This window comes from Diadema setosum, chromosome 10, assembly GCF_964275005.1.
Source record: "Diadema setosum chromosome 10, eeDiaSeto1, whole genome shotgun sequence".
Classification (NCBI taxonomy): Eukaryota; Metazoa; Echinodermata; class Echinoidea; order Diadematoida; family Diadematidae; genus Diadema; species Diadema setosum.
The window spans coordinates 34,803,333-34,815,719 of record NC_092694.1 but is presented as its reverse complement, the minus strand read 5'-3'; the positions used below and the strand labels follow the sequence as shown (position 1 = coordinate 34,815,719).

Here is a 12,387-nt window from a genome sequence, read left to right as displayed (position 1 = left end):
CATGGGTCAATCTTTAACAAATCCGTTGACATACCCCTCCAGCTTTATCATCTGACGTGCGTGGAGCTCACGAAATCATAATATTATGACAGGACGACTATGCTATAAAGCCAGCTTTAAAGACAAGTAATTATAATGCTGACCTTTAACACAGAAAATGAAACACGCTCATGACATAGGAACATATTTTCCACTCATCCATATATGACATGAAGTCAGCTAATAACTTTATAGTAAGTTGCCAGTTTCCGCAATTGAAGAACATATTAGATTGATTGTGAAGAGTACAACACAAATACAAATCAATATTGGATTCATATCGCGGAAAAACAAATGAAAACTTGACCTTAAAACATAAAAAAAACCATTCAAGGCAACTTTAACAATGTTTAATTCCCTTTTAAGACACACTTGCTTATTATTACCTGCAGAAAAAGAAACAAAAATAAAACAATAATCAATATACACTATTTTGGCAGATTCAATCACATAGGAAGACAGTCATGACAGTTGGCTCCTTTATATACGCAGCCATACACATTGCTTTTAAAGATTTATACGTCATCAGTATAAAGAAATTTGGACCAAGTACATACAAGTTTAATCATTCAAGCTTATGGCCCAGTATGCCTGGTTGATACCATTTGACTAGCAGGTACTGGGTGCGAAACTTTCCATCCAAGGTCGTGTCAGTTTCGCTTTTATCTTTTTAGCGTTCTACCGATGTGTCCTGATCTCGACTGGGATGCGTATCCGTGAGAATCCTCTTAAAGATCAAAACGTCGGGCCAAAGCCATAAGCTCACGTAGATTGCAGACGAGATGAAGTAAAGTCCCGCGCTCATAAAGAACGCAGCGCTGTACGAGGATGTTACGTCAACGCTAAGGCCTGTTACGGGCGCAAATAATTCAAAAAAACTCACATTAGCATTTCTTTATTTTTTTAGTTCTTCGTTTTTGGCAAAATTTGGGAATATATCACGCATGACTTTGATGGTTCTAATATCTAGTGTTTCAAAAGCAATTAACAGAATGAACCTCGCCAAATTCGGAAAATGAGTTAGACACCTACCGTGGCGTTTGTTCTCAAAATGGTAGCAACGGACAAGTGGTTGTTACCTCATTTATATCCAGCAATTCTTGTTTGATTCGTCTTAAAAATGTCCCATATTGCACTAATTATAGTTGTCACCAAAGTGAAACTGCTCAAAGCGGAACTGAATCGAAATACTCTTATTACTTAAGACATTGGTCAAAAAGTGGTGTCTAGTCCTTCAGGCAGTCTATAGAAATTCACACCTGGGGCATTTTCGCGAACATAAAGTAAGATCACCCAAAAATGAAGATCACAAACAGGTGATGATAATTGGATGCATGGTAGTTCTTTGATTATGATCGCCTGCGTACCAAGCGAGATCTTATTTTACACAGCTGTCATAATTTTCAATTTTACGGCTTTCATCTCGCGAACTCTGTTTGTGCTTGTTCACTGCTTAATCCTGATTAATTAGTTTCGAAGTCTAAGCTTTAAAGAAAGACATATGTTTGTGGAGCAACTAAGTCGATTGTTATCTGTAAATTGTAATTGTCTTTCATGCGCGAATCTTGAAAATATACAATACCATTCAAAACTTGTACATCGGAGCAAGAGTTCGCTCACCTGCACAAATTGATGACAGAAGATTGCCGATTCCGTTCCCCAGAAACATAACACTAATAATGATCGAACTGTTCACGCCCTTAAAGACCTCCATGGTAGCAGGCAGATTGATGGAATATATTATGCCCCGAATTATCCCGGCAACTGCATGTAGATCAAACAGGGAAAAAAACAATACAAACGACAGTGATTCTAACCCAAAAGAAAGAGCCGTCTTTTTTTTAATAAATATTGTACGTTTCTCGTTATGATTAAGGTGCAGGGTAATTCTTAAATCGGTTGAGTTAGATAAAGCATATCTAATATAACTCACTCTTGGATGTTTCTACTCAGAGAGTCCATCGTATCATATGAACTAATATTGGAAAAGTGATATCAAGCAGTTTGAGTTTATTACATGAAGTCCTTTTCGTTGTCAACACTAAAAAAGTTCAGTGGATACTACGCTTTTACTTAAGCGTAGCAATCATAGATTTAGCAAAGACCGTCACACTCTTTGTAGACAGTGATCATCGTAAATTACATCAAAGATGGTGCATTATTGAGTGAAACAGAGGCTGAGCATTGCTGTTTTAACCAGACGTGGGTTGAGGGACGCTGCGTAGAGCCAACAGGGGAAAACTTACTCGCAATGTAGATGATGGTCGTTACCAAGTTGGAAAGCAGCCCCACCATCAGGCAAACGATAGTTCCCGAGAAGTGGACAACTCCTAGAATGATGAGATTGGAGACAGGAATACTTGATCCTACGACAAGCGCGAGTAGCCGTCCCAGTAGTTCAGCCAGACCAAGAGCCATAATCAGCACGGATGACAAGCGCGAACTTATTCCTATGTTTTCCAAATATCCACCCTGAGAAAAGAAGGCAGGAAGAGAGCAGGAAGGGTGTGTGGGTGTGAAGAGAGGGAAAATACAGAGGAAGAAAAAGAGGAAGAGAGAGGGAGAGAGAACCAAGAAGAAGTGTGATATTGCTTATGCCTAGATCTGATGTACAAGCTTTCACTCTGCAGCTTTTCGTACTCCAAGAGAGTCAATATCCCAGTCAAGAATTTGTGCCGCAGCAGTAATATGCTAAGTTGTAGTCCAATTACCCTCTTGATCTCAAACCTTTTCTTTTCCCGCCATTTTGGCAAAAAAAAAAAGAAACAAAAAACAGATGAAATGAAATAAAAATAGAGGTATAAAGAGGATTTTATGCAAGCTTAACAGAAATTACAGTGTGGACGTCGACTCATGAGTATACAACTGAATGTGATTATCCAAACTTGGTAACAGCGAGAATCTTTCCTCTTACCAGAATGATGACGTTCAAAGTGGAAGCGATACCAATAGCCATTGTTGCTAGGCCCGACATCCAGATACCGGGAACTCTCAATAATCCTGCAATACTGCTTTTCCTCTCAGTTTCTGTTGAGTGTATCCCTGAATTCTTCTCCTTCATCAGTTGTGATGACTTATCGGACTCATCGCCATTGGTTGGCGAGTTCGCTTCGGTGATGACGGAAGATTCCGCGCTCCTTTCTTCCACCACCTGTACCGCACTATTCACGTATGCTGTCGGATAAGAAGAGTCGTCACTTCCGTTTGCACTTTCGATCTTGACCTCGTCGAGAAGCACGCTAGGATACTTGTAGACGAAGCAGAGAGGGAAACAGATCACAAATAGGATGGCTGCAAATATGGAGTATGTCATTCGCCATCCGATAGCATCGACTGTAGAATCGACGATCGTGGCCACCACGAGCAAACCTGAGAAAGTCAGACACATATCGAAGATGATTAAGGGAACTCGTGATTCTTGTAGCCAAAATAGGTAGAGTGAATTTTTCAGGAAAAAATAAAACAGGACTTGTTTCAAATCACTCCGAAGGTGACTCCCAGGGTCTAGCCGGTTACATGTATGTAAATGGATTAAGAACGTGAGCAAACGCAAAGGGTAATCTTTTGACCCTGAACATTGGCAAACTTTTTTCACACAGAAATATACTGTGCATTGTGATAATGCTTGTATTCCCAGAACAATTATATACATATGTATATATATATATATTGTAGCGAACAACGGGGCCTTGGCACTTATGCAGACCGAGCCGACCGTCCGTTTGATCGAAATATACGATCACTCTATGAAGAGGATAAACCCTTAAGTTTCCCACCACTTGTACGTCACCAGTCTACACCTTGCACTTCACACCATCTGATTCAACGGCACATTCTCACTCTCATATCTAATTCACCCAACACACTGACAAGTGAATTTTCACTCTCACTCCCGACGTCGTTTCTAGAGTATGTCGTCCTCCGACGTTCGCCCTGGAAGTACGTCGTTTGTACTTTTCATTTCCAAAGTACTGTACTTCGTTCTCCGACGTCAGTTCTGGGAGTACGTCGGACGTACTTGTTTCTTCCAAAGTACTGAACTTCGTTCTCCGACATCTGTTCTGGAAGTACGTCGGACGTACTTGTTCCTTCCAAAGTTCTGAACTTCGTTCTCCGACGTCCGTCCAGATACTCAGTTATCCCACGGTGCAGCAAAGCCCGCTCGAGAATGCTCGCAAAGGCTGCTGGACGAGTTGTCTTCTGCTCCAGAACCACCGTTTGCCATCCTAGTCCCACCAGCATTCATTCCAACCAGTACTTGTGTTATACTGAACACGAATGCATCACAACTTCAGAGGCGATGTACCGGAACACCAACTTGTTTATTTACAGGTATAGTGTGTACATGCTGTCAATTAGAACATCGTATTGAGTACAACACACATGTTTAGTCTCAATCCTCCTCCCCTTTGGTCAGAGTGTATGAGCAGAGTAAAGTGCAGGAATTGTTCCATGCACTTCATCCCTCCTGTCACAGTATGAGGTTGCTAATAATACCTGTGTGAAATTATTATAGGCATGGTTATTAATTTCCCCTAAAATTTCCTTTATTCTTTCTTTATTTTTACACAGAGTTAAGCTATCCCTTTAAACTCTTCACAGTTTGATTGAAATCATTTTAATCAAACATCAACACCATATTCAGTCCCATAACTGATCATGTTTACTAATTAATCGACGTTAATTGTCTAAAATGTGTCATATGGCCAACCTGTATACACACGTATACACACACAATGCTAAATGTATGTATCAAACCTCTGTACCACAACTTTGAACTAACTGTAGGAATTATCGCTGCACTTATCATCCATACTTTTTATCACTATCTGAATCTCCACAAAAACCACTAATTGACAAATAATCATCAATACAGAAGACTGACTTAAAGGAACAATTCAAACACTCTTTTAGAATGCATAGCTTGTTACATGTATAAATCAGCACAAAGTAACCACGACTACATTGTGTTACTGAATATCTATGAACAAATTTCGCTCTAACAATAGTTTCGCACAAATTCCAAAGGAAATGAACTACACTCATCACAAAATAAATATCATTTTGTTACAATATATATATATATATATATATATATATATATATATAAATATATGTATATATATACACACACACATACACACTCTCTCTCTCTCTCTCTCTCTCTCTATATATATATATGTATATATATATATATACATAGGTACCTATAGCAACACTGACGAACTTCTATGAAGTTGATATTCACATATAGATAGTTATCAATCAATCATTAACAACAAACTTAATCTCATATGTTTGAGTGTTCCCATGTGTTGAAACATATTTTATATGACTTCATTTGTCACCGGTTGTAACCGTGTAAATATTGCACCGGGAAGAGCGCATTGAGTGTGGATGCTTTTCACGACCTATTCCTCCAGAGAAAGTGATTTTTTTTAAAGCTTTCACGTGGGAAGGGACAAGGTTAACGTAAATTAAGGATTAAGCTTTTCCTCCAGTAAAGTCATATGAATCTATTATCCATGTATTTGTGTGTGTGTGTGTGCGTGTGTATGCGTGTGTGTATGTGTTATCTACAGCCCTGGAGTGTAAGAGCCATTGGGAAACTTGCCATTATTGCCGGACAAGCCCCCAAATTGTTATGGGTTCCCATATTGTTTCCAAATAAACATCATCTCCTTCTAACGTATGCATACATATAGAATGACAAAGTAAGGCTAGTAATGCAATTTAGTTCCACACACAGGATTTGTGTAATAACGTTACTCTCATTACGTTCGTTTGTTGCCGAAGTTGATATGTATGTAAGATAATCCATATTTTGATCAAAGTATTCGCCTTTGTCGAGCATATCATCAACTAGTGCGCCAATAATAGTTGTGAAATTTACAAAGACATATAGCCTACTATTATAGTAATGTCCTTCTACGAAGAAATGAAATACACGAAACACCATCAACTTCATCTTGAGTTTGATTGAAATGTACACATTGCATAGGCCTACACCAAATACGCATGGGGACACCTCGGCTGGAGCAGCGTGGCTGCGCCCAGTAACCGCAAATTGTCTGCTGCCCTCAACTAACCCGAATCGGGTTATATAAAAAGAGAATAGAGTCATCTCGTTTATTTTAATAATTTTTCATGTCGTCTCTAAGGAAGACGTGTATATGCGTCGAAAATTTGGTTTGAATGAATAGCCCTGTTGGACTAAAATGCATCTATACACTATACTCTCTAAAAAAAAATCGAGAGAAAATATTCACTTTTAAAGGAGTGAATACAAAAAAGAGTGAATTTAGAGTGAAATTGGAGTGAATTTTGAGTTCATTTTCACACATTTAGGAGTGACCTCAGGGATCACTCGAAGATTTTGGAGTGATCCCTGAGGTTACTCCAAAACGAGCGAAAATGAACAATTTCACTCAACATTCACTCGAAATTAACTCGAAACTCACTCTTTTTTGTATTCACTCCTTTAAGAATGAATATTTTCACTCGATTTTTTTTTCTTTTTCATCTTTTCTATACTGGTACCAATACGTGGACTACAAACAACAATTACTCGATAGTTTCTTGGTGGTTCAAGCATGACATGTAAGTTACAGACAAGAATTCATGAAACTGACACAGAAGGGCACCGAAGGGAACAGCCTGGATAAGGATGTGCAGAATGGCTCATGCATAGAAATTGCGTGTGGTGATTGACAAGATGGATAGGACGCTGGAAGCTAAGCCCCCCCCCCCACCCCCTTAGCCCCACCGTTGGTACGGGACTAAGCAAAAATTTATAAGTGTAAAAAGCCCTTTTGATATCTTATTTGATCTTCTGTTTCTTATTTCATGCTTTCTGTTTTTAGTGTCCAAACACTGCGAATGCAAACCACTTTCATGTCATCAAATTATCCACACGTATATTATGTGTAAAGTCAACAAGACAATCTATCAAGACATAAGTGCAGCGTTTCCGTTATACACTCAGCAAAAAAGAAGAAAGTTAACACTTTTACAAGTTCAAATTTCTCACAAAACATTTTGATAAATATTAGTGTATCATAAACGATATTGCATCTGATTTAATTGGCTATCATCTAGGTTGGTTAATACAATGAGACATTTTGCGCATGAGCGAACACACACGTCCTTTTCCTCGGGCACTAACATAAAAATTGCAGAAATTTATATTCTCTTATTAATTTACAAATGCACTTTAAGACAGCAATAATCTCCAAAGACCAATTTTACACAATGAGAGACATGAATGAGCTAGCAATATGAATCGCTTTACATCCTCGAAGAAATGCTAATTGAAATATGTTTAAATTTCTTCCACTTTTGTTAACATTGCTTCTTCTCGAATGTTTTTTGAATTCTGAATTAACAGAATATTCTTAATTTTTTTCCTTAATTTGTAGCTTTTCTTCATCTTTGGAGCTGCAAAGACATTGAATAGATCATAGATTTTTTTTTTCAAATTAATTCGTGTTTGTGAAGTGTTAAATTATTGTCCTTTGTTGTCATTATTATACGCAAAAGCACTTCCGCACGATTGACAACTTGTTTATTTTTAGTATTTTTACTTTTGTGCCTTGGAAGAGAAAACTGAAAGTGCTCACTCAAGCGTAACATTTCCTTTGTTAGCCACCTACCCGTTTAATAGCCAATTTGACAGCCAATTAAATTGCATGGTATATAAAACATCAATATTTTGCCAAATATTCTATGAGAAATATGACATTGAAAAAGATATTACTTTCTCTTTTCTTAGCTATTCAAAGTGTAGATTATACACCAAAATACAACACAGCTTAAAGGGGCATACGTTATAATGTTCGGATACTTTATAAATTTCCAACGAAAACAACAACAAATAACGTTTCTTTTGCACCTACCCGCTGCCCCGCTGAGATTAGCAAAGGCAAATGGCCTGGTACCAGATTTTCCAGGAAAATGTTTTGCAATGAGGTCGGCGGAAGAAAATGTAATCATATTAGCTCCTGCTCCAAAGACTAAGCCGAATGTGATGTACATCGCCCAAAGATTTGGTAGGAAACAGGTCGCTAGCAAGCCAATTGTACATAAGCATACGCCAGCTGCGGTTACAGGTCTGGGTCCCCATTGAGAATTCAAGGCGGCGGAAACGGGCGCGAACAAGATTGCTACTCCCCAAGCCATAGATCCCATCCATCCTAAGAGTAGATAAAAAGTAAAAACATATTCATGTCCTCAGTTGGCATTGTTACGATACCAGTGATAACAAATTAGAAGTTGTCTATTTTTTTTTTCTTTTTTGAGCCCACATAGTTTATAAAAATGTGACCGTGGATACTGCAATAAAAAAAAAAAAAAAAACATTTAGGCAAATTTTTTATGAATCCGGTGATCTTTAAATATTTTCCAATCCTTAAGGTGACCGGAAGACGTCTTTTCCGATTAATCAAAGTATGTTAAGCTTACTATACTATTTAAACTAATCCCTTACTTATTGGGAGGAAGTCTTCAACAAAGCAGTTAACAAATTTGAATGAATTAAGCTTAGAATACATGTATAAGGTACACGGCCTTTCGGGTACTCGTCATGATACCGACATTTACGATTCATACACCCCATGAAATACAGCTCACAAGTCATACAGTCCACTAGTTATACATCCCGTTGCAGCGTTCGACACTAAGTAAATAAAGCCCATGAGTTCGAATTGTACCGCTTTGACGAAAACAATTTGACAAACACAAGCCACAAATCGAGGTGAATCGCTGCGATAAGAAACATTTTCATCCGTTGAATGTATACATTATAATTAGTTGTTACAGCGAAAATTACAAATTGAACTCTAGCTACAGGCAGGTATTGGCAAGTGCATAGGATGTATAATAAGAAAGAACGAAAAGGGCGAAAAAGAAACCTTACAGCCCGGCCTGTTCACCGTCTAGCTGGAAATCGGGAAATTTAAAGTCGGACGGTCGTCACCTCTAATGGTACGTTATTGTGTAACTCTAGCAGTGCTATCCATAAACGCGTGGGACAGTGCTGCCACAAATAACATGTGTGAGTATGTGTGTGTGTACGCATCATGCACAAACATTGTGACCGCGAGCTGCGGTGATTGGACGAGAGAGGCCAGGAAATGCGTGGCTCTTTTGACCTCTCTTCATGCGCATGCGCACTGTGAGTGTGCGTCCATTCGGCACTGATCGGAAGCTCTCGTGGTTAGGACAACCATTTTGGGTCTGGTAATTTAAAGTACAGCGTGTGTTCGCTGACCTATTGAGCCAGCGCCATTCTCATTCGGTGCCACGACATTTAATACAGAAGGGGGGGGGGGGAGGGGTTGGGGCAGCGTGTTGCGTTCGTCTCCGTGCCGCACACACCACTCGCCACGATTGTAAAAAATAGCTCGATGACATCTAAAATTAAGCCTTCACATTGTTCTTGTCCTCTATCATTTTTTATGCCTTTTTTTTGGTGGAGTAGTTCAATGAAGAGGACTTTTTTTTATTAAAAACACAAAACAGAACAATGTCGCTCCTTTACTCAGAGTGGTAAAACTGCCCCCTAAAAGCCACACGTGTAGAAATACATAATACTTGATGTCGTTGATATGGCACGGATGGTGCTGCTCAATTGGTTACAAAATCTCCCTCGATTGCATGACGAATACACTCGCCAGTATGTCATTTTCCCCTTCATGGAACACCCTGTTCAAGTACATATTTGTAATTAACAAGCAGATGGCGCTGTTCATTCTGTCTGTCTCGTGAACCTAATTATTGTATAGTGTCGGTCTCGTGAGCCTTTTGTGCGTAGTGTCGAATTCATTGGCTGTATGACTCGTTAGCCGTATAACTCATGGGCTGTATGTCTTACCAAGACCTATTTTTTATGTGGTCGCGTGGGATATATTTGACTCGTTGGTGTCGGTCTCATGGGATGACCCCGGAGTTTATCACCTGTTGCAGTGGCCGACGCTTCAAACTCTTCTTCAAGGAGAACGAATAGGACGACGAAGCTCGAAATGATTCCGAAGATGATCGTCATTTGGACGAAGGAGCCAAAGGCGACCAACCAACCGATGCGATTGAAATGAAACATGACTCTCCTCTTCGCAGGTCTATCGATATGATGACTATTACCAATTTATGTCAATCTGTGTTAAAGGAGTCGGTATGAAGAGAATGCACAAATAGTACAATCATGATTTAATCAATATCATTTTTGATGATTAGGAATCCCATCCCTACATGTTTTGATGAGCGAAAATAACACGAAAATATGAAAAATATAAAAGAAAAAATAAACAAATGACTTCAGAGTATAACTTGGAAGCCAAACGTAAAGTGTAACTAGATATGTCGCTACGGCGATTGGTATACCATCGCCATAATGCATGGATCTCCTAATAGGTCTTCAGTACGTCCAGATAATGTGTGATGACAGTTTAACATATTAGGTAAAGTAACAAAAATGACAGGTTTGTCACAAATGTGTTTTTTAATTTTAACTTTAATTTTGATTTTAGATTCAATTGTATGAATCATATTGTCTACGAGTGCAGGTGTTAAGTGATTTGACCTACAACTACACAAACACGTTGCCAATATTCTGAGCTGATTGGTAGGAACGCCGTCAACACGGATGTGCTATGGGCTCGCCAGTTTCTCCCCTAGTCGCTAACATTCTACATGCAAGAGTTTGAGACCACAGCTCTGAGTAGTTACACATGACGCAATCCACGTATCTGGCTCCGCTACGTGGACGATACGTTTGTCATCCCTCAGGAAGAAGAGAGTGCTCCTTTTTTCAGTCACATCAATGGTATTCTTTGGACATGCACATATTCTTCTCGCAAAGACCATACGAGGATCGGAAACTGACAGTCTTAGACGTTGAGGTACACGTCGAAGCTGGTGGCACCCTCTCCACTTCAGTATACAGGAAACCAACCCACACAGGCCAGTACCTGAATTGCCAGTCGCATCACCATTCCTTGCTTTACAAACCTGCTGTCATCAGGACCCTCTTCCACAGGACAGACACAATATTAGTCCACTGTTCTTCCGAGGTCACAAAGGACAAGACCAACAGCAATTGAAAAAACATTTAGTCGGATGTGGATACCCTGACAGGGCATTCTCAAAAGTTGACATTCCGAACAACCAAGCAAGAACACACGGAGAACACAGGGCTACAGGGACGGAAAGTCGACCATCATGGTCATGTCATCATTGTCAGACAAGATCAAGATATTATTCCAGAAACAGGGCATTACCACTGCTTCCGAACCCCACATCACTAAAGACTGAAATTAGTTGTATGTCAAGGACCGAGTCGCCAAAGAAAAGGAGAGGAACGTACCGGTCTTCGGCATTCGATGTTCCCTGGAGGACTGCAACGATTTAGGGAAGACTCAACAATCACTGAGGGCTCGCATGAACCAACACCGAAGACCCAGCAGCTCTGAGAGTATCCCAGATTCGGCAGTATTAACGTCAATAATCTCTATCAAACACTCTACCAACACCAATGAGCTGACCATCCTGGATAGCGAATCCAAATAGTTTGAAAGGGGTGTAAGGAAGCCTCAGTTCTGGGAACGAGTGGAGAGAAAAACACTCAACAAGAGAGGAGGTCTCCACTTTAATTTAGATAAAGATCAACAATGGAAGTTTTTTACGTGTAACACAAAGAAAATGTGGGTGATTCAGAGAATTGCTGTTGTGGAGTTGGTTTGTTGTTATTTTTGTTGTTGTTTTCACACGAGAAAATACATTTCAGGAAAAAGGTTTAAGATAGGTAATTCAGATGTGAAACACGCTATAATCTGTATGCATGTACTGCAGATAAGTGTAAACAAGATTTGTTTAAATTGTTTGCAAGATGATTCTTATGTTATGTCCGATCTCAATGAAATATCAACCATTTTTAATGATTGGGTTTTTTTTTTCCAAAGAATTCAGCTTTGACTGTTCTTTCCAAAGTCGAGAGAGTCCATCCAACTGTGTAGTCTGAAATGAATAATGGCGGTGAATAAAACAACAAAAACAGACAAGTAGATGACGCAGGACTCATTGTTCGCAGAGCGAGAGTATGGGTCGCCATGTCTTGGAATAGTGAAAAACCACTCTTATGTACCTTAAAAAAATACATTGAAGTATTGAAGGGAGAAGCAGCAGAACTAAATCAAGGTTAATATGTCAATACAGAGCTTTTTTTTTTTCCAGGCCATTTTTACGATTTCTGGATATGCATTACAAGAAGAAAAGGAAGCCATTAGCAAGAAGTCAAAACCGCTTTATAAGGTAAGTTTCCGTTAAGGGGGTATCGAACTCAGCGGCGAAAGTTTG

At 39.3% G+C, this 12,387-nt stretch overlaps 1 protein-coding gene across 1 annotated transcript; it reads right to left on the bottom strand.

Annotated features, from left to right (window-relative positions):
* Window positions 1–709: 709 nt before the first annotated feature.
* Window positions 710–10,135, bottom strand: LOC140233964 (monocarboxylate transporter 5-like). The gene is made up of 6 exons (XM_072314052.1): window positions 9,994–10,135; window positions 7,935–8,231; window positions 2,954–3,408; window positions 2,286–2,511; window positions 1,660–1,803; window positions 710–888 (listed from the first exon to the last, which is right to left on the bottom strand). The coding sequence occupies exons 1-6, from the start codon at window positions 10,133–10,135 to the stop codon at window positions 710–712; spliced, it is 1,443 nt and encodes a 480-aa protein (XP_072170153.1).
* Between the last annotated feature and the right edge of the window lie 2,252 nt (window positions 10,136–12,387).

Bases quoted from the DNA above. Each gene is read 5' to 3' on its own strand.
- LOC140233964 (XM_072314052.1), bottom strand. From the start codon at position 10,135: ATGTTTCATTTCAATCGCATCGGTTGGTTGGTCGCCTTTGGCTCCTTC. The intron at 3,409-7,934 runs GTAGGTGCAAAA...TGACTTTCTCAG, and splicing joins TAATCTCAGCGGGGCAGCGG to GTTTGCTCGTGGTGGCCACG. The intron at 889-1,659 runs GTGAGCGAACTC...CGCCCGTAACAG, and splicing joins TCTGTCATCAATTTGTGCAG to GCCTTAGCGTTGACGTAACA.